Source organism: Ranitomeya imitator, chromosome 4 (genome assembly GCF_032444005.1).
Source record: "Ranitomeya imitator isolate aRanImi1 chromosome 4, aRanImi1.pri, whole genome shotgun sequence".
NCBI lineage: Eukaryota > Metazoa > Chordata > Amphibia > Anura > Dendrobatidae > Ranitomeya > Ranitomeya imitator.
The window spans coordinates 56,668,633-56,692,010 of record NC_091285.1 but is presented as its reverse complement, the minus strand read 5'-3'; the positions used below and the strand labels follow the sequence as shown (position 1 = coordinate 56,692,010).

General features: G+C 41.4%; 1 protein-coding gene across 13 annotated transcripts in view; it reads left to right on the top strand.

The window, feature by feature from the left end:
- LOC138675465 (protocadherin alpha-C2-like) overlaps positions 1–23,378 on the top strand; it is a 502,001-nt gene that overhangs the window by 268,982 nt on the left and 209,641 nt on the right. The window contains exon 1 of one of the 13 annotated variants that reach the window (XM_069763748.1): positions 13,583–16,046. The exons of the other annotated variants lie outside the window; for them this stretch is intronic. Coding sequence (XP_069619849.1) covers positions 13,695–16,046 — 2,352 coding nt within the window. The 5' untranslated portion in view covers positions 13,583–13,694. Of the gene's footprint in view, positions 1–13,582; positions 16,047–23,378 lie in introns of those variants that run through there. 13 annotated transcript variants of the gene reach the window in all.

Below are 23,378 nucleotides of genomic sequence, written 5' to 3'. Positions count from 1 at the left end.
CTATTACCTCTACTTGTAGCTCGTGTGCAACTTCGTCTGTGTCACCTTGTCGGTCGGTGGTATAGCGTTCGTGATGGGGCAACATAGTCTCATCAGGGTCTGATTCTTGATCAGCACCCTGCGAGGGCAATGTTGTGGTCTGAGTCAAAGGACCAGCATAGTAGTCTGGCTGTGGCTGTGCATCAGTGCACTCCATGTCAGATTCAACTTGTAATGGGCATGGACTGTTAACTGCTTCACTTTCTAAGCCAGGGACGGTATGTGTAAAGAGCTCCATGGAGTAACCCGTTGTGTCGCCTGCTGCATTCTTCTCTGTTGTTGTTTTTGCTGAAGAGGACAAGGAAGCGACTTGTCCCTGACCGTGAACATCCACTAACGACGCGCTGCTTTTACTTTTACCAGTTTCACGAGAGGAGGCAAAAGAGCTAGAGGCTGAGTCAGCAAGATAAGCCAAAACTTGCTCTTGCTGCTCTGGCTTTAAAAGCGGTTTTCCTACTCCCAGAAAAGGGAGCGTTCGAGGCCTTGTGTAGCCAGACGACGAACCTGGCTCCAAAGCTCCAGACTTAGGTGCAATATTTTTTTTCCCACGACCACCTGATGCTCCACCACTACCACTACCCTCATTACCAGCTGACAATGAACGCCCCCGGCCACGACCTCTTCCACCAGACTTCCTCATTGTTTTAAAAACGTTACCAAACTAACGGTATTTGTTGCAGTCACACAACTTACACGGTGAGCTATAACTTCAGTATGATTTAGCTACCCCTTTACAGGTGGGTGAGACCACAACGAAAATCAGGCACAATGTTACACACTCTGTTGTTGGTGGCAACAAATGAGAGAGATGCCACACACGCAGGACTGTCACTGAAGCGCAAATGTAAATATTAATCTCCCACTGATTTGTGTTTTTTTTTTTAAAAAGGAGACTTTAGAAAAAAAAAAAAAAAAATGATTTTTTAAGGAAGAATTTATAAACCAAATAAAATGAAATGATTTTTTCAGGGAGAATTTAGAAAACAAATAAAACATAAAATAGCCTTTCTAGGGCCCAGTGAGTGAGAGAGGACACACACAGGAGTCAGGAGTGGCACACAAGCCCAGAGGCCAATATTTATCTCCCACTGATTGATTTAGTGATTTTTTCAGGTAGATTTTGGAACCCAAATCAAGCAAAAAAATTAATAGGCTTTCTATGGCCCACAATTGGAGAGAGAGAGATGGCACACCCAGGAGTCAAGACTGGCACACAAGCAGAAAGGGCAATATTAATCTCCCACTGATTTGATTTTTTTTTTTTTTCAGGGAGACTTTAGAAAAAAAAATACAAAAAAATGAATTTTTCAGGAAGAATTTAGAAACAAAATAAAATAAAATGATTGTTTCAGGGAGAATTTAGAAAACAAATAAAAAAAAAATAGGCTTTGTAGGGCCCACTGAGTGAGAGAGGACGCACACAGGAGTCAGGAGTGGCACACAAGCCCAGAGGCCAATATTTATCTCCCACTGATTGATTTAGTGATTTTTTCAGGTAGATTTTGGAACCCAAATCAAGCAAAAAAATTAATAGGCTTTCTATGGCCCACAATTGGAGAGAGAGAGATGGCACACCCAGGAGTCAAGACTGGCACACAAGCAGAAAGGGCAATATTAATCTCCCACTGATTTGATTTTTTTTTTTTTTCAGGGAGACTTTAGAAAAAAAAAATACAAAAAAAATGATTTTTTTCAGGAATAATTTAGAAACCAACTAAAATAAAATGATTTTTTCAGGGAGAATTTAGAAAACAAAACAAAAAATAGGCTTTCTAGGGCCCACTGAGTGAGAGAGGACGCACACAGGAGTCAGGAGTGGCACACAAGCCCAGAGGCCAATATTTATCTCCCACTGATTAAGTGATTTTTTCATGTAGATTTTGGAACCCAAATCAAGCAAAAAAATTAATAGGCTTTCTATGGCCCACAATTGGAGAGAGAGAGATGGCACACCCAGGAGTCAAGACTGGCACACAAGCAGAAAGGGCAATATTAATCTCCCACTGATTTGTTTTTGTTTTTTTTTTCAGGGAGACTTTAGAAAAAAAAATACAAAAAAAATGATTTTTTTTCAGGAATAATTTAGAAACCAAATAAAATAAAATGATTTTTTCAGGGAGAATTTAGAAAACAAATAAAACAAAAAATAGGCTTTCTAGGGCCCACTGAGTGAGAGAGGACGCACACAGGAGTCAGGAGTGGCACACAAGCCCAGAGGCCAATATTTATCTCCCACTGATTGATTAAGTGATTTTTTCAGGTAGATTTTGGAACCCAAATCAAGCAAAAAAATTAATAGGCTTTCTATGGCCCACAATTGGAGAGAGAGAGATGGCACACCCAGGAGTCAAGACTGGCACACAAGCAGAAAGGGCAATATTAATCTCCCACTGATTTTTTTTTTTTTTTTTCAGGGAGACTTTAGAGAAAAAAAATACAAAAAAAATGATTTTTTTCAGGAATAATTTAGAAACCAAATAAAATAAAATGATTTTTTCAGGGAGAATTTAGAAAACAAATAAAACAAAAAATAGGCTTTCTAGGGCCCACTGAGTGAGAGAGGACGCACACAGGAGTCAGGAGTGGCACACAAGCCCAGAGGCCAATATTTATCTCCCACTGATTGATTTAGTGATTTTTTCAGGTAGATTTTGGAACCCAAATCAAGCAAAAAAATTAATAGGCTTTCTATGGCCCACAATTGGAGAGAGAGAGATGGCACACCCAGGAGTCAAGACTGGCACACAAGCAGAAAGGGCAATATTAATCTCCCACTGATTTGTTTTTTTGTTTTTTTTTCAGGGAGACTTTAGAAAAAAAAAATACAAAAAAAATGATTTTTTTCAGGAATAATTTAGAAACCAAATAAAATAAAATGATTTTTTCAGGGAGAATTTAGAAAACAAATAAAACAAAAAATAGGCTTTCTAGGGCCCACTGAGTGAGAGAGGACGCACACAGGAGTCAGGAGTGGCACACAAGCCCAGAGGCCAATATTTATCTCCCACTGATTGATTTATTGATTTTTTCAGGTAGAATTTAGAACCCAAATCAACCAAAAAAATAAATAGGCTTTCTATGGCCCACTATTTGTGAGAGAGATGGCACGCTCAGGACTGGCACACAAGCCCAGAGGCCAATATTAATCTCCCACTTTTTTTTTTTTTTTCCAGGGAAAATTTATAAACCCAATAAAAAAAATAATAAATAGGCTTTCTATGGCCCACTATCTGAGAGAGAGAGATGGCACGCTTAGGACTGGCACACAAGCCCAAAGGCCAATATTAATCTCCCACTGATTGATTTATTGATTTTTTCAGGTAGATTTTGGAACCCAAATCAAGCAAAAAAATAAATAGGCTTTCTATGGCCCACTGAGAGATGGCACACACAGGAGTAAGGAGTGGCACACAAGCCCTGAGGCCAATATTTTTCTCCCACTGATTGATGTAGTGATTTTTTCAGGTAGATTTTAGAACCCAAATCAAGCAAAAAAATAAATAGGCTTTCTATGGCCCACTGAGTGAGAGATGACACAGACAGGGATGGCACTCTAGCAGAAATGCCAATCTTAATCGCCCACAAAAAAAAAAAAAAAAAAGGAACTGTCCTTCAATTACTATCTCTCTGCAGTAATCTCAGCCAGGTATGGCAGGCAGCAATAAGGAGTGGACTGATGCACAAATTAAATAAAAAGTGTGGACAAACAAACAAGATAGCTGTGCAGAAAGGAAGGAACAAGAGGATTTGTGCTTTGAAAAAAGCAGTTGGTTTGCACAGCGGCGTACACACAGCAATGCAGCTATCAGGGAGCCTTCTAGGGCAGCCCAATGAGCTACAGCGCTGAGGGGGAAAAAAAAAAAAATGTAGCTTCCACTGTCCCTGCACACCGAAGGTGGTGTTGGGCAGTGGAAATCGCTACAGCACAAGCGGTTTGGTGGTTAATGGACCCTGCCTAACGCTATCCCTGCTTCTGACGAAGCGGCAGCAACCTCTCCCTAGGCTCAGATCAGCAGCAGTAACATGGCGGTCGGCGGAAACGCCCCTTTATAGCCCCTGTGACGCCGCGGACAGCAAGCCAATCACTGCAATGCCCTTCTCTAAGATGGTGGGGACCAGGACCTATGTCATCACGCTGCCCACACTCTGCGTTTACCTTCATTGGCTAAGAAATGGCGCTTTTTGCGTCATTGAAACGCGACTTTGGCGCGAAAGTCGCGTACCGCATGGCAGACCCCGCACAGGGGACGGATCGGGTTTCATGAAACCCGACTTTGTCAAAAGTCGGCGACTTTTGAAAATGTTCGACCCGTTTCGCTCAACCCTAGTCAGTACACCAGATTCTACTTGTGCCTTGCATACAGCGCACTTTCTTTTTGCGTCAAAGATTTTCCTATCTTCAGCTGCACGTGCTCCTGAGGTGATCCTGCCCTGCCAACCTGGACAATCCAGGGCAAGCTCTTCCCATTCATTGGTGTTGACTTCCTGGTTTTTGGGAGACACCTTAAGACAAGCTTTATAGCGCTTCTTCTGCCCCCCAACTGCTCACTTTCCTTGGCACAGTTCTCCGTACAGCAGTTGTTTCGGTAGTCAGCTGTCAGGTATTCTAACCATGTGTCCAGCCCACCTGGCTTGGACTTTCAGCAGGAGAGTGTAAACACTGCAGAGCCCAGTTTGTTCCAGAATTGCCGTGTCCGGGACATTGTCTTGCCACCTGATGTGGAGTAGTCTGCGGAGGCAACTCATGTGGAAATGATTAAGTTGTTTAGCATGCCGGCTGTAGACTGTCCAGGTCTTGCTAGAGAAGTGTGGTGAGGACCACTGCACAATAGACCTTCAGCTTGGTGGTAAGGCTGAGTTCCCGTCGTTCCTAGACATTCTTACGCAGTCTCTTGAAGGTGGCACTGGCTTTGGCATTTGGATTCTGTTATTAACCTCAGCATCTATGGTTACTTCATGGGAGTAACCTAAGTAGGTGAAGTTATCGACTGCTTTGAGGTTTTGCTCCTTCACCACGATACGTGGCTCCTTGTACAGTTTTCCTGGAACCGGTTAATACATGACTTTGGTTTTTCTAATGTTGATCTCTAGACCAAAACTGTTGCAAGCTTGCGAAAAACAGTCCATTTTATGCTGTATCTGCTGTTCCGTGCTAGTGTTAAGTGAACAGTCATCAGCAAATAATAATTCACAGATAACAGTCTCATGCACTTTCGTAACCGCCTTTAGGCGTTTTGGGCTGAATAGCTTGCCAACAGTCCTGTACCTAACCTGGATTCCATCTTCACAGCTGTTAAAGGTATCACTTAACATTGCAGAGAACAGCATACTGAACAGGGTTGGAGCAAGCACACAGCTTTGTTTTACGCCGTTTGTTACTGGGAAAGCCTCAGATTCATCTCCATCATTCAGAACCTTCACCATCATGCCATCATGGAACTGCCGGATGACTGAGATGAACTTGCTCGGGCAGCCGAATTTTGCCATGATCTTCCACAGGCCGTCTCTACTGACTGTGTTGAAAGCCTTGGTCAAATCAACAAAAGTTACATAAAGGTCACGGTATTGCTCCTGGCACTTTTCTGAAGTCGATGTGCTGAAAAGACCATATCTACTGTTCCATGTTTAGCACGGAAACCACACTGGCTTTCGGGTAATAGTCCTTGCTCAAGGTGATGTAAAAGGCGGTTGAGCAATAGAGAAGCCAATATCTTGCCTGCAGTGGACAGAAGGGAGATGCCTCGATGGTTGTCACAAGATTGGCGATTACCTTTCCTTTTGTATATGTAAATTATGCTGGCATCTTTCATCTGTTGCGGAACCTGTTCCTTTGTCCACATATATTGGAATAGTTTGGTGACCGTTTGCATCAGAACAGGGCCGCCAGGTTTATATACTACAGCAGGTATAGCATCATTTCCGGGTGCTTTTCCACAAGAAAGTTGTTTTACTGCTTTTCTGACTTCATCTCCACTTGGAAGAACATCAAGCTCCTTGTTGATTTCTACCTGGGGCAGGCGAGCAATAGCCTCATCATTGAAATTGGCAGGGCAATTAAGAATATTATTAAAGTGCTCAGCACACCATTCCAGAACTTGTTTCTTTTCTGTCAGCAGCTTAGTTCCATCTGCATTTAGCAGAGATGAAAAGCTTGATGACTGGGTCCATATACAGCTTTGAGTGCATGGTAGAAGCGTTTCTGGTCATGGGTATCTGCATAGCCCTGAATTTCAGCGGCCTTCTTGCTAAACCAGATATCCTGCATCTCACATAGCTCTATTTGTACCTTTCTTTTTATGTTGGTAAAGGCACCTTTCTTAGCTAACGACGTTGGGTCATTTTGATACACCTTGTAACGCTGATGTTTCTCTTCTAGGAGTGTCTTTATTTCCTCGTCGTTTTCATCAAACCAGTCTTGATTATTTTTGGCTGCTGAGCCGAGATGCTCCAGAGCAGTCTTATAAACAGCATGTCTCAGAATTGTCCACTGTTCCTCAATGCCGATCTCCTCTGCCTGCCTTATATTTAACAGTCTGCCATCAAGGTCATTGGCAAATTCCCTTGCAATTCTTTTATTTTGTAGCTTATAGCTATTCAGCCTCTTTGTCATTTTCTGTTTCTGTCCTTGGGGTCTCCTCGCAGGCAGGATACGGAGCCTGCACTTAGACGCCATGAGGCGATGGTCAGTCCAGCAGTCTGCACCGCACATGGCCCTCGTCACTCTAAAGTCCATCTCATTCCATTTCCTGGCAATGATGTAATCAATGAGATGCAATGCCTCAAACGTGAGTGCTTCCATGATGTCTTCTTGTGTGTGGGTAAGCGGAATAAAGTGTTGGTGATGACAAGGTCATGTGTGGCACACATCTTGAGGAGCAGCAGGCCATTACTGTTACACTTGCCAGTGCCGTGTCTCCCAATGACCCCTTCCCAGTTTTAATGGTCTGTTCCCACTCTGGCATTAAAGTCTCCAAGTATAATGAGCTTGTCTGCTTGTGGGATTGCTGAAATAAGTGTGTCAAGTTCATTGTAGAACTTATCTTTAATGTCATCCCAATTAGTCATCGTGGCAGGATAGGCACTGATCAGAGTCGCGTGTTTCTTGTTTGGAAGTGGGAGCTGAAATGTCATCAGACGGTCATTGATGCCCTCCAAAAGCCTGATAAGTTTACAAGCAAGATGAGTTTTGATAGCAAATCCCACGCCTGCTTCTCGTTTTTCAGTGCTGCCTCAACCACTCCAGAAGAATGTATATCCACCACTATGCTCTGTCAATTGACCCTTGTCTGCCAGGCGTGTTTCGCTGAGAGCTGCTATGTCAACCTTGTAGCGAGCTAGCTTCCGAGCAACCAATGCCATTCTTCTCTCTGGTCTATCTGCCTTGGTATTATCCTGCAGAGTTCTAACATTCCATGCGCCGAGGTTGAGTACCATCATTTTCTTTTTCTTTATTGTGTGTCGACTGCTGTATGGGAAACCCACCAGCTGCGGTAGGCAGGCCAGGTGAAATGAAGCAGACTATGCTTGAGGCACCTTTTCTAGCCCCGCCCTCCATTGAGGTGAGCAGAGTGATCCTGAACAGGACTGCTCAGACACCCAGGAGGCAGCCGAACTCCACTACTGCTTCAGTCCAGTGGGGAGCGACCATATGGCCTTGGCCGCCTGCGTGCAGGTTCATGACTACAGCTTCCAGCGACTTCACACCTGCTGCTTTGCCACTCTCCCATCGCCACAGGACTTTAGATACGCAGTGGTTGAAGTCATGACTTACGCTTGACTTGGATTAAAGTGAGGGAAAGTTGCGCAGTCGTCAACCTCACTCTCTCACCCATACCTATCAAGCCCCAGTGGCAAGAGCTAGGTGACACAAATGGAGATAAGTCAGGGTGCAGTGGATGGCCAGCAGTGTCCTATATGTGCCTCGCTGCGCCCTCTCAGCGCTCCACAATGCTGTGCTGGAAATCACTTGTCTGTCCGTTGAATCTTGGTTTCTTCCGCACAGTCTGCCATATCCAGTCTTCACATGCCAGGGTAGGCAAACCCTGGAAAATCACCGTAGGTCTCAAAGAAACCCAACAGTTACCCTCACCTGGTTTGGCCCGCCTGCTGAGGCGGTGTTCCGCGGTGTACCCGCTGCCGCATGCTAGCAGCTACTTGGAGGTACAGGTGAGAGATGAGGACCAAAGATGGAAGAGCTGTCCAGAAAGGACACGGCAAGCACTCCACCAGAGGTGCTACCTCTATCTAGATACCCCATAAGTAAATAAATAATAAAATTATGAAAGAATAACAGAACGCAACCAAGTTAATTCAATATGAAATATGAAAAAAATACATTTTAAAATATTGTGTGGGTCCTATCAGGCTATATTTATTTTGTTGCTTACAGGTATTTTCTAATATTCGGATCTGCAAACACATGGAACATAAGGATGTATGCAATATAGCTTACCATTAAACAATATAATTTTTAAAAACAGGACACTATAAATTCTAGACTAATTATACTGTTCAACAACAAATTTGGACATTGAGCAAAAGTAGCTAATTATAGACTTGATGCTGCTAAAAAGTAAAATGACAAAAAAAATTAAGAATTAGTTCGAGTTTTTATTTCACAAGTGTCAATCGTGGAGAATTGAAATGCAGTAAATGTATGGAAGCGAATAATTTTTTTCGGATTAGATTGTATTAGGTTGGCAGTATCTGGAAAGAGAAACACTTCAGCCTGGTACAAAAAAATGTACAAAATGAACCATTGGTTGAATCTAAGAAAATGTTACTCCCTCCACTACACATCAAACTAGGACTAATGAAAAACTTTGTAAAGAGCATGCAAGAAGAAAGTGATGGTTCCAAGTATTTCACATCAACATTTCCTTGATTACATCATGGTAAGTTTAAAGAGGGTATCTTTTTTGGCCCACAGATTAGGGAACTTCACAAGGACATTCAGTTCGTAGGTAGGATGGAATAATGTAGTTTTAACCCCTTCACCATCTTGTGATTTTCTGATTTTGCACTTTTGTTTTTTTTTCTCTCCTTTTTCCCAGAGACATAACTTTTTTATTTCCTTTTATAGCCATATGAGGGCTTGTTTTTTTGGGTTGAGTTATACTTTTGAACAACACCATTCATTTTACCATATAGTGTACTTCAAAACGTAAAAAAAATTCCAAGTGTGATGCAATTGCAAAAAAAGTGCACAATTGTCAATTGTTGCAGATCAGCTATCATGTGTGGGGTGGGCTCAGCATCAAAGCCCACATACAAATCAGCGACTCGACCTTAGATGTGCCTCGAGGTCTGAAGTTGTGAAGGGATGAAGAGTATTTGTACAGGATTTTTGGGAAACAAGCGTTCAATTAGAAATAGCGAGTGGATGAGATGCTCATATGCTACCACATGCTTGGTGTACATATGTCTCTGAAGATTCTCTTTCTCCATTCCCACCTCGGCTTCTTCCCAGAGAGCTGTGAAGCCATCAGTGATGAATATGGTGAGAGATTCTATCAGGAAATTGTTGCCATTGAGAAAAGGTATGAAGGAACATGGAGTATGGCAATTTTAGAAGACTATTGCTGGACAATCAAGGAAGATTCTCCAGTGCTAGGGTGCAAATGGTAGGCCAAAAGAAAGAGCCAATTTAAAATTGCGATAAATGTATCTATTTATTTGTTTACTATGTACTTTGGCCCATGTAACGATAATTTGTCATAAAAAAAATCCCAATAAATGTGTGGAAGCTTTTTGCAAATTTCACCTTGCAGCCATGAATTGTGTATTTCATTAATTTCATTGCCCCACATTTCCTTTTTTATAAACTTGATCTAATGATTTAGTAATATAGTAATATCATGTTCCTTTATGGTCATAGAAATGTAAATAACCTCATTTGAATGCATTTACAAATAATTCATGAAAATTTGTTGAACAGTGTTATTTGGTAGAACTTTTAATTTAAATGCCTAAACAGTCTATGTTTTTAAAATGCAAGTGCAAGTAGTCTTATGATTTTTAAAAGAATAACATAGATATCAACACTAAAGGTACCGGCCAATACTAAAACAGTTGTTGTCCAATAAATCACACTTGATTATATATCAATTATGCTACTTGCTTGTGGCATACTAATACGATAATACCGTTAAATAATAAAACTGTTACCAGTAGGTGCTACCAGTCTGTTATATGTGGGTGATATTTCCCTGACAAAGAAAAACGCGATCCTTTGAAAAGCGTTGATTGGTTTTTTAGCCTCAGCGAGGCTCCTTAGCCTGGTGACGTCACACGCTGTCGAACACTGTCGGACATTTTTTCCCGAGCATCCAGCGCCGCTGCCAGCCGGGGCGCCTCTGGCTCTGCATGGTTTTGTGCACCCTTTGGACAGACACCGGAGTGCCAAGTGCTATTACCTGCTAACCACCCGCAGTCTTGAGAGGATTTGTAATAATCGGATATCTAGGAAGCGAAAGCTAGGTAAGAACCCGGTCTTGTTTATGGTAGCTGGCTGACAGCCTTACAATACACCAACGCTAACGGTATGATTAGACGCATTTAGGTTCTGCAATATATTAAAAGCGTTAATAGCAGGATCTAGTGGAAATATCACTCACATATACAAGAGTGGTAGTACCTATTGGTAACAGTTTTATTATTTAACAGTATTATCGTATTAGTATGCCGTAAGCAAGTAGCATAGTTGGTATATAATCAAATGTGGTTTATTGGACAATTATTTTAGAATTGGCCATTACCTTTAGCGTGATATCTATGTTATTCTTTAAAAAAAAAATGTACATCCCTGACAGAGTTGGCACGGTGCTTGTCTTCATATCATATCAGCAGCTTCAGGGCTCTTCTTAGCGCCAGTGTGTTTCTTATTCTCTTTTTTCAAGCTGTCATATGTGTGCAAATAAGGAATAACACTATTCCTCGCCATTATCTAAGCACTAGAGGCCTCGAGATATTCTTTTTCAAGTGCACTGTCTTTTTTCTCCCTCCAGCTTCTCCCTCTTCACCTCTTCAGAGACATATGGACAGAAAGTGTAGTGTGAACAATCCAAGGATCCAAGACAAAGGGTATAATCCTTCAAAAATGTTTTTGGCACCAGTATACAGATCAAAAAACGGACATGTGATGTTTAAGCCAGACAGGTCTTTGTTAACCCAAAAACAAAGGGTGCATACAGCTTGAAAAAGGCCTTATGTGGCTAAACGTCGCATGTCCATTTTTTGATCTGTACACTGGTGTCAGTAAAACTTTTTTGAAGGATACTACCAGGTGCCTTGGATCGTTGGTTGTTCACAGTTTGTAGTGGAGAGTTTAGCCAAGTCTGCATGGGACACTTCGTGGTGCACGGGATATATACCTTTTTAAAAGAAAGTATATTATGATCCCTCATTGACAACAGAATTGTTGTCATAAGGACTTACAGCGACCATAGAGGGAACAAAAGCAATTCATGAAATCTATAAAAGGATTGAAGCTCAAAGCCTCATTCAACCCATTAGGTATCACCGTATCCAGAGAAAGAATTCACTTACACTCCTTTCTAAGTGGCTCTTTTTTATAGCTCCCACCCACCTCTGTATTCCCAAATGAACCAAGTCATCTCCCTAAACCTAAGTAATCTGGGATTACATCTTTGGAATAATTTAAAATGATGGGGTAAAGTCTTAAACTTCTCACAATTATCCACTGATAAAGCATTTTTGCTATCCTGGGTATATTCTACAATCCTAACCCCTAACTGGTAACTAGTCATGCCAATATAAATAAGATTACATGGGCAATGTGCGTAATAAATCATCATGTCCAACATGTAGGTAATATGATGTACGATTCTATAAGTTATGACACCTTTACTGTTGTAAAAGGAGAAGGATCTGTCCATAAATTTTCACATAGAACAATCCCCGCATGAAAAAGAACCCCATTTAGGTAGTTTAGTATCCTAAAAAAGATGTCTTGGAAGAAATATAATGGCTTTAGGTTATGAGAAATCTGAGACATGTCATATTTAAAGGAAAACTGTCAGCAGGATCGTGCACAGTAAACTACGGACAGTGTCAGGTCGGAGCCATTATACTGATTAAAATGATACCTGGGGTGATGAAATTCGTCTTGAGGTTGTTTAATCTCTATTTTCAGTTTTCAGTTAATGATATGCTCATGCTCTGGGGTGGGCCATGGGCGGGGCTGTTGGTGGGGTAGTGGGCGTGTCTTTATTTGGTGCTCTCTGGCCTCACTATTATTGTGGGCTTGGGTGTCCTTTGAGTATTTGCACTATATGCTTGGGTGTCCTTTGAGTATTTGTAAGTACTCAGAGATTTAGTTTTCAGCACCGCAGCTGAATGATTTACATCTGTTAGCCAGCTTGATTACATGTAGGGATTCCCTAGCAACCAGGCAACCCCCACATGTACTTATGCTGGCTAACAGATGTAAATCATTCAGCTGCGGAGCCGAAAACTAAGTCTCCGAATACTTACAAATACTCGTAGGACACCCTTGCATGCTTGGGAAATCTCGAGTACCGAGTATATTCGCTCACCACTACTGGCAATGTGATTCGAGCACTGTAGACAATAAAAGACACTAAGAGCAGTGGTAAAAGCTCAAAGCTAGACCTGTGGAGTGTGAGTCAAGCCCGGAAACCCTTTTAAAGGCAGGCGTACACAATAGTATTTTCTGTTATCATAGAGAATATGGTTGATTATGCCAATCACCCTCTGATTAGAGTTTGATCATAGTGTGATCATAGTCTAATCCGATGTTCTCAGATGAGGAGAAGATGGAGAAAATAATTTCTCTATCTTCTCAATTCTGTCAGTCCGTGAAATTCCAACAGCACCAAGATGTTATCCAAATGCAATTTGACATTTTCCATGGAGATGAATCTAACTTGAACATGCTGCAGTTTGTTCCTCAGACATGTGCACTGCCCCTCAAATAACAATCGCCCAAGTGAGATGTTTTGTAGTGTCGCACTTGGACTGAAAATATTCAAGAGACCTTACAAATATACTTAATCTCGGTTAGGCATTACAGGACACATCTCAGGGCTGGGGAAACTTTATTAAATATTAACAATTAGTGTACAACATTGCTGGAAGATTTTAAACTTTTTTTTAAAACATGTTTGTGTCACTAAAAGTATTATTCTGTCCAAGAGCATTGTGGAAAAACTATGCAGTTATTATTTTTTACTTTTTCAATATGACAGTTTAAGGAAAATAAAGACTTGGCTATTGCTGTTTTACTTTTTAGGAGCTACAATAAATTAATTTATACAATTGATAGAAAATAAAGCATAGCAATGACAAATATGAAATATACGACATTAAAGCCATTGATTTTGCTTAATGTAATTGCATTTTTATTTAACATACATGGCAGTTAAATTGGAACTATTTTTTAAGGTTCTTACATGTAATAGGAGCTAGTTGAATTATCAAAGTTTAGCACTAGATGTCACTCCACACCAGCTGTTGGCAATGAAGCAGAAATCCCTTTCTCCGTTATTGGTTCTGAAAGCCTGGCTTGGAGGATTTCAGCCATGATTGGTTTTCCTCATATTGTGGATCCCTATGCAATGTGAATGCCTTATTGACAGGGAAATTGCCTTATCCATCCTAAACAAAGGAAAGAAATGCTAAATCAAATACAGGATTATCAAGCAAGGAGCAGGTTGGTCTATTTCTTAATACTGCACATGTCATGGGATGTGGTCCTGAGTCAGCTGCATTATATCATCCCTGAGGAATCCAAGCATGGCACCTTTGTCGGGAGAATTGCTCAGGATCTTGGACTGGATATAGGTGAGATTAATTCCAGAATGTTACATATTGTCTCCAGAGATGAGAAAGAATATTTCCAGGTTAATCTGCAGAATGGAATCCTGTTTGTTAAAGAGACAATAGACAGAGAAGTGCTGTGTCCATTGAAACCCTTCTGTATAATTCCTCTGCAGGTTATTGTAGATAAGCCTGTGCAGATGTATCGTGTAGATGTAGAAATAGAAGATATCAATGACAATAGTCCAGTTTTCCCCTCTGGAATATTCAATCTTGTGATATCAGAGCTCAGACCTGCAGGATCACGGTTTCTTCTAGAGGGAGCAGTTGATCCAGATATTGGTACAAATTCCATCATAAACTATGAGCTCAGTGCAAGTGATTATTTTGCCTTAGATTTTCAGAAATATATGAATCAAATCAGATCAGTGGAACTTGCACTGAAAAAACCTTTAGACAGAGAAAAACAATCTTTTCACAATCTTACTCTTACAGCTTATGATGGAGGCAAACCAAGACTCAGTGGAACAACTAATGTTGTGGTCACTGTGGAAGATGTTAATGATAATGCCCCCTCTTTCAATCAGCCGTTTTACCAATGTACTGTCACTGAAAATGCAATTCTAGGAAGTTTAGTCATCAAGTTGAATGCTACTGATTTAGACCAGGGAAAGAATGGAGAAATAAAATATGAATTTGGAAAGCAGGTGACAGAAGAAATTAGCAACATTTTTACTTTAAACAAAGACACGGGGGAAATAAGAGTAAAAGGTGAAGTGGACTTTGAAACTGTCGCAATGTATGAAATTCAAGTTGATGCTGTTGATAATGGAGATCACCCAATGGTTGGACATTGTAAAGTTCTAGTGACTGTTGTTGATGTCAATGACAACTCCCCAGAGATGACTGTAACATCACTATCCGTTCCGGTTCCTGAGAACTCTCCTCAAGGAACAACTGTAGCAATAATCAGCGTCCATGACAAAGATTCTGGATTAAATGGTAAAGTAAATTGTTATATTTTAGAGAAAACACCCTTCAAAATCAACCCTGCATTTATGGCAGATTTTTCCATTACGGTGAATGGACAACTGGACAGAGAGACAAAATCTCAATATACAATTGTCGTTACTGCAAAAGATGAAGGCCTTCCACCGCTGTCAGTATCAACAACCCTTATAATTGATATTAGTGATGTCAATGACAATGCTCCTCAATTTCAACAATCATATGATACAATATTTATCAAGGAAAACAATCCTCCAGGTTCTCTTGTTTATACAGCATCAGCCTTTGACCCAGATGTTAGCCAAAATTCCTTCATCACATATTCGATTAGTGACAGCACCATTGATGGGATTTCCATATCTTCTTACATCTCCATTAATCCTGAAAATGGGAAGGTTTTTGCTTTAGTGTCATTTGATCATGAACAAATTACATATTTCCAGTGCCATGTAAAAGCCACTGATTCTGGGCTACCTCCACTAAGCTCTAACTTGACGCTAAATATTTTTATTGAAGATATTAATGACAATGCCCCTAACTTTGCTCCACTTTATGCATCAGCTATTGTCAAAACTCCAAGGTCTGCCCAGTCTGGATATTTAGTAACGAAAGTGAGAGCAATTGATCCTGATTCTGGATATAATGCTTTGATGTCTTATCATTTTAGGGATTTATTAGGAAAAATACCATTTACCATTTCTCACCAAACTGGGGACATAAGTTTAAAACGGCAATTTATGGATACAGACAATGATGAATACAGATTAGTTGTGGTGGCTCAGGACCATGGAGAACCAACTATGACTGCGATAGCACAAGTTGTCATCTCCTTGGTGGACTCTGAAGAAAATATAAGGCTTGAGAATTATGAGTCAAGAGGCAATGTCGAAGAATTTTCTGATGCAAATGTTTATTTGGTTACTGCCATCTGCATAATTTCAAGCATTTTTCTTATTACGTTAATTGTGTTCACTGTTTTAAAATGGCAAAAATACAGAGATGAGGTCAATGATCTGAAAGAAAGCTACAAAATCTGCTCCAACACTGGAGGAAGCTGGATGTATTCCCAACAAACTCAATACAGGGTATGCTCAAACTCTCAACAAGCAAAGAACGATTTGATCATGTTCACTCCGAATTTCTCTCAATCAACAGGAAGTGAAAATTTTGGGAATCATCAAGGAGTCATCTTAAATCAGGTGAGAAAATTACCCAATATAATTTCAGTCCTACAATTAGTAAATAACATGCAAGGAGTTGTTAAAATGTAATCATTTTCCTTATGCTCCAGAAGAAAAGTTTGCAGGTCCTATGTTTATTAATGGAAACCGTAACTAGGTGGCAAACTTCGGTCACAGTTGGGTAAATCATCAAGCTTCCACTAATGCTTTTGGTATTACTTTGGCTAGGATAGTGGTGCTGTATGATGATTGGGGGGAACGTGTTTGATGATGGGGTGTGTGGAGAGGTTAGAGGAGCGTGTGGAGAGGTTAGGAGAGCGGCACGCTCTTTTTTTTCCATTAACTTTATGTGTGCTGATTTCGGCAGCCAATCAGGGCACGTAAGCCATCCACAATATCCAGACACAAGGGCTTGTGTCATTGGCTGCCGAAGTCACATGTCCCACTCCGTATAAAGAGCGAACATGTTGTTTTAGCGTTTGCTGCTGCTACAGGATAGAATGTTATCTAGGCAGTTGATAGTCAGCTAGTTCAGATACATAGGATCCTGTGTGGCTGTGAAACCAACCTTCCACTGATCAATCATTTTTGCTGAGTATGTGTGACACCAGGGCACATTTCAGCATATAACTCTTTTGTGCTGCTAATATTTTGCTTGAGTCAGTAGTCCACATTAGAGAATCTAGTTTGCTTGTTGTAACACCATCTTCCAGAAAGCAGGCCACATTTCAGTATGTAATCATTTTTGTTCATATTTTTGCTTCATTCAAGAGTCCACACCTAAAAATCTAAATTGTTTGTTCTAATTAAGTGTTCCAGAAAGCAGGGGATATTTCAGTATCAAATCATTTTGTGCTATTTTTGCTCCATCCACAAGTCAAGATTTGAAAATTGAAATTGTTTGCTCTAATAGTGTGCTCCAGAAGGCACGCCACATTTCTGCAGAAAACATATTTTCTGCTGGTAATATTTTTGGCCATGCATTAGTCCACATTTGAAAATACAATTTTTTTTGTTTTAACAGCATGTTCCTTAAACCTGGCCACATTTCTGGAGAAAAATATTTGGTGCTGTTAATATTATGGCCTAGGCAGAAGTCCACATGTGAAAATATAAGTTCTTTGTGTTAACACTGTGGTCCAGAAGGCATGCCACATTTCTGCAGAAAAATATTTTAGACTGGTAATATTTTTGGCTATACATGCGTTAACATTTGAAAATGCAAATTGTTTGTGCTAATTGTATGTTCCTGAAATCAGGCCACATTTCTGGAGAAAAATATTTGGTGCTGTTAATATTATGGCCTAGGCAGAAGTCCACATTTGAAAATACTAATTACTTGTGGTAATACTGTGGTCCAGAACTAAGGCCACATTTCTCCAGAAAAATATTTTGTGCTGGTAATATTTTTGGCCATGCACGAGTCCACATTTGAAAATACAAATTGTTTCTGCTAATAGTATGTTCTTGAAACAAGGCCACATTTAAGTGTGTACGTATATATTTAAAAAAAACACAAAAATTGAGCTTGACTTGAGTTGGTACACCTGCAGAATTTAAACGCATGTTCACATTGGCCACAAAACATATAAAACCTACATGAGAAAAAGTGAGCAAAAACCCTGCTTTTAATAAGTAATTAAAAAGCAAAAAGTGCATTTAAATAATATAGAGTTTTTAGTAATACTTTTTTTTTTTTATCAAAAAATAGCATAAAAGCCATCCCACCATGACAATGTAACGCTGATCGGGACAGTCATACACTGTCTAATAATAAAAGCTTACCATGTGTCTATGTTGACCCCAGTGTGAATAAGGGCAGACAACAGGACTGAGCCCAACCAGTAGAACATCAGCCTGGGGGAGCTGGTATATATACCAGCTCAGAAAAGAGTGGTCACACCCTGGCTTGCACAGAATGCAATAATACTAAGAAGAAACACAAACATTGAGCTTGACTTGAGTTGGTACACATGCAGAACTTAAACACATATTAACATTGGCCACAAAGCATATAAAACCTGCAAGAGAAAAAGTGAGCAAAAACCCTTCTCTAACTAAGTAAATATAAAGCAAAAAATGCATTTAAATAACACTTAGTTTTTAGCAATACCTTTTTTTATCAATAAACAGCATAAAAGCCATTGCACCATGACAAGATAACTCTTTTGTGCTATTTTTTTTATTAAAAAAAGTTTTACTGAAAACTGTGTTATTTAAATGCACTTTTTGCTTTTTATTTACTTAGTTACAGCAGGGTGTTTTGCTCTTTTTCTCTTGCAGGTTTTGTATATATATTTAGTGCTAACAAATTTTCTACAGACAAAAGTCCACATTTTTTAATCTAAATTGTTTGGACTAATAGCGGGCTCTAGAAAGCAGGCTACATTTCAGTATAAAAATCCTTTGTACTAATTGAGTGGTCCAGCCAGCAGGCCACATTTTAACACGGGATAGCACCTGGGACAGGGCTTGGACCAGCATTTCTAGCTTAAACTTTGATAAGTAACAGGTGGATGAGTGACAGGTGTAGGCCTGGTGGTCTGAGAGCCCCCCAAATTCAGGCAAGACACATGAAGGAGACCCAACATGGAGTCCAAATATTTTCAAAAATTAGGGGCAAGCACCACTAAAGTTGCCTCAATTTATTTATACTCACTTATGTAGCGCCATTAATTCCATAGCTTGTCAATTTCCCCAGAGTCGAAATAGTATTCTGACACCCCTTCCACTACAAGCAGTCCACCAAAAGGAGACCAAACTTGAAGGCTCCACATTTCATAAAATTGTATGTAACATCAGGATCTGTAGCAACTGCAGGCACACAAGCCATGACAAAGGTGTCACAGACCACAATAACGTCAGATTAATGCAACATATTAAAAACTGCAACATTGCCTAGTCTGCAACAGTCATTAGAAATCCATAATTTGTTCATCTTCATGAAAGTTAGGCAGTCTAAACTTTCAGGGGACAGGCAGATGCAATTATCCATCAGGACACCACTAGCAGTGCTGAAGACACGCTATGAGAGAACATTGTCTGCTAGGCATGACAAAACCTCCAAGGCGTGAAACGCAAGCTCAGGTGTGACAGGCAAGGATCCAAAAACCCCTGATTGTATTTTATTCAGCTTTAGATACTCAGGCACTATCTTCTCCAGTTGTTCATTATGTGTCAGATGTGTACTCTGTTCTGCTTGGTGCATGGACTGGTCTAAAAAAATTTGTGAATAGAAATTGCTTACTTTTATTTTTAGCTGTCGTTCTCACTTATGTAGCGCCATTAATTATATGGCACTTCACAGACATTTTTGACACTGTCCCCATTGAGGCTCTCAATCTAAATTTCCTATCACTATATCTTTGGATTGTGGGAGAAATCTAGAGTACTCAGAGGAAACCCACGCAAACATGGGTAGAACATACAAACTCCTTAAAGATGTTGTCCTTGGTGGGGTTTTAACCCAGGGCCCCAGTGTTGCAAGGCTGCAGTGCTATCCACTAAGCCACCGTGTGCCTCTGCCACTTACACTGCTGCTGTTAATGTTTTTGCGTTGATGAGTCGACGCTACCGGGGTTGGAAGTGTATAACTGCGATACACACATTGTGCCTCACTGCTATCTTGGGAAAATCACTCTTAACATTGTCTACAAGTGTGTTTTGATACTCTAGCATGCGCACTTCCCTTTCGAGGTGGTGAAGCATCTTGAAAAATGTACTCTTGTATCATAGATCTAACAGAATGGCAACCCAGTAATTAGCATTATTTCATACCCTAACAATACGGCCAAAAATCATGTTGCATATAGTGCAGCAAGAAGGTGCTCATATGCCGGCCGTTTCCATGAGGTCCAAGTATATGGTAGATTGGTGGTGGGGAAACACCTAAGCTCGCTTTCATGCCTGCCAACCATGGACAACAGAAAGGGGATCATTATTTTCTTCATATCCTTACACGCTCATCATCTCTTCCTCCTTGTCCTCCATTTGTTCCTTGATTCCTGCTCCTTTACTAACAGTTTGGTATCTTGATCCCCTCATGATCACAATAATCCACCCTCCCATGGCACCCCCTGTGCGACATCAGTTCAAAACTTAGATATTGTTATCACTTCCACATCCTCTTCTGCTTCCTTCTCTTGTTCAGCGACCACCACTTCCTCTTGTACACTATTCAAAGTATGCTCCAGCATGTAGATGCAGGCTGATTGGACACACCAGGGTTCACACCATCGGGGTCTTCCATCCCTTCTCCCTCAGAGTAGCTGTTAAATACCATCACCCAGGCTCACCCACCCACTTCCTTGACCACTTTTCTGACTTACTGCCACACTTCATGTCCTTAGAATTGCCAACCCTTATCCTGGGAGATTTCAACAGCATGGTCACCTCAACTGCGTACCAGCTTTTATCTCTACCCACTTCTCACAGCCTCTCATAACCTTCAATGTCTGATACACGCAAAGATGGTAAATTCATAGAAAACAGCCACACACAAATGCTTGGATTTTTAAATGCAAAAAAGGAGAGTAATTTATTGTATTCACCACAGACGTATAGAGGTGTTGAGGTAACGTTTCGGCCCCGTAGTTGGCCTTTGTCAAACCTCACTTGTTGTAGAGAAAAATATGGTGAAAAAAGGACCCCGCAGAGACGGGACAAGCAATAACGATGAGCAGGCTCCAACAAGAGAGAGCACTTGGTGATGTGTGGAACGCTTGGAGGTCAGAGAAAGGGAAGCAATCCCTGTCAGGGCTGCGGGTCCGGGCTGTAGGAGTCCCTGTGGTGATTTGTCTCTGCGGGGTCCTTTTTTCACCATATTTTTCTCTACAACAAGTGAGGTTTGACAAAGGCCCACTACGGGGCCGAAACGTTACCTCAACACCTCTATACGTCTGTGGTGAATAGAATAAATTACTCTCCTTTTTTGCATTTAAAAATCCAAGCATTTGTGTGCGGCTGTTTTCTATGAATATACTGGTCAACTGGATAGCATCCAGGTTCAGCCTGCACCTGTCCTTACTGAGCAAGAGTGTTAAGAGTCGAGTTTCCTCTGCTGCACAGGGGGAATCTCGATCCGTCTCCGCTGCGGTCTCCCATTCTTCTCCAGCCGCAGTGGAGTCTGCTCAGCAGGGACGTCGATCCCAGCGTCTCGCTCAGTCTGACTCTGTGCGAAGAGTTACTGCTGCTTTTCCTGCTTCTGCCATTGAAGCCAGTGCTGGGCAGCGGCGAGTGGACGTTTCTGGATCTAAGTCCTGCTTTTCTCTGTCTGAGCATGCCCAGGGCAGGATCTCCCGTTGGAGATCGAGGGTCACATGCTCAGGTACTGCAGCACATCCCATTAGTCCTTTTGGCAGGTCCTGAAAGGGCAAAACTTCTGTAGCTGTTTCCTGTGCTGCAGCTATATAAACTGCGCATGACCGCACGGCCATGCGCTAGTATTGTCTTGTAAATATGTGTGTGTGTTGTGAGTGAAAGTCGCTCTTTAAATAACCCTCCCTATTGAATGTCTGTTCGCGGAAGGTGTATGTTTGCTATCTAGCGCCCGACTTATCCAACTGTTATGAAGGCAATCTAGTAACACAGTGTGCCAGCAGTCAGAGCACATGCAGTGATCTGACAATAACCCAAAAACAATAGAACAAGCTCTGAGATGTGGAATCTCTGTAGACCGCAAAACCTGAACCTATCCTAAACACAACTAAAGGCAGCTGTGGATTGCGCCTGACACTACCTATGCAACTCGGCACAGCCTGAGGAACTGACTAGCCTGAAGATAGAAATACAAGCCTCACTTGCCTCAGAGAAATACCCCAAAGGAAAAGGCAGCCCCCCACATATAATGACTGTTAGCAAGATGAAAAGACAAAACGTAGGGATGAAATAGATTCAGCAAAGTGAGGCCCGATATTCTAGATAGAGCGAGGATAGCAAAGAGAACTTTGCAGTCTACAAAAAACCCTAAAGCAAAAAACCACGCAAAGGGGGCAAAAAGACCCACCGTGCCGAACTAACGGCACGGCGGTACACCCTTTGCGTCTCAGAGCTTCCAGCAAAACAAATAGACAAGCTGGACAGAAAAAATAGCAAAAAAGCAAAGAAGCACTTATCTAAGCAGAGCAGCAGGCCACAGGAAAGATCCAGAAGCTCAGATCCAACACTGGAACATTGACAAGGAGCAAGGAAGACAGAATCAGGTGGGGTTAAATAACAAAGCAGCCAACGAGCAGTACCACTTGTGACCACAGGAGTGAATTCAGCCACAGAATTCACAACAGTACCCCCCCCCTTGAGGAGGGGTCACCGAACCCTCACCAGAGCCCCCAGGCCGACCAGGATGAGCCACATGAAAGGCACGAACAAGATCTGGAGCATGGACATCAGAGGCAAAAACCCAGGAATTATCTTCCTGAGCATAACCCTTCCATTTAACCAGATACTGGAGTTTCCGTCTAGAAACACGAGAATCCAAAATTTTCTCCACAATATACTCCAATTCCCCCTCCACCAAAACCGGGGCAGGAGGCTCAACAGATGGAACCATAGGTGCCACGTATCTCCGCAACAACGACCTATGGAATACATTATGTATGGAAAAGGAGTCTGGGAGGGTGAGACGAAAAGATACAGGATTGAGAATCTCAGAAATCCTATACGGACCAATAAAACGAGGTTTAAATTTAGGAGAGGAAACCTTCATAGGAATATGACGAGAAGATAACCAAACCAGATCCCCAACACGAAGTCGGGGACCCACACGGCGTCTGCGATTAGCGAAAAGTTGAGCCTTCTCCTGGGACAAGGTCAAATTGTCCACTACCTGAGTCCAGATCTGCTGCAACCTGTCCACCACAGAATCCACACCAGGACAGTCCGAAGACTCAACCTGTCCTGAAGAGAAACGAGGATGGAACCCAGAATTGCAGAAAAATGGAGAGACCAAGGTAGCCGAGCTGGCCCGATTATTAAGGGCGAACTCAGCCAACGGCAAAAAGGACACCCAATCATCCTGGTCTGCAGAAACAAAACATCTCAGATATGTTTCCAAGCTCTGATTGGTTCGTTCGGTCTGGCCATTAGTCTGAGGATGGAAAGCCGAGGAAAAAGATAGGTCAATGCCCATCCTACCACAAAAGGCTCGCCAAAACCTTGAAACAAACTGGGAACCTCTGTCAGAAACAATATTCTCAGGAATGCCATGCAAACGAACCACATGCTGGAAGAACAAAGGCACCAAATCAGAGGAGGAAGGCAATTTAACCAAGGGCACCAGATGGACCATTTTAGAAAAGCGATCACAGACCACCCAAATGACTGACATCTTTTGAGAAACGGGAAGGTCAGAAA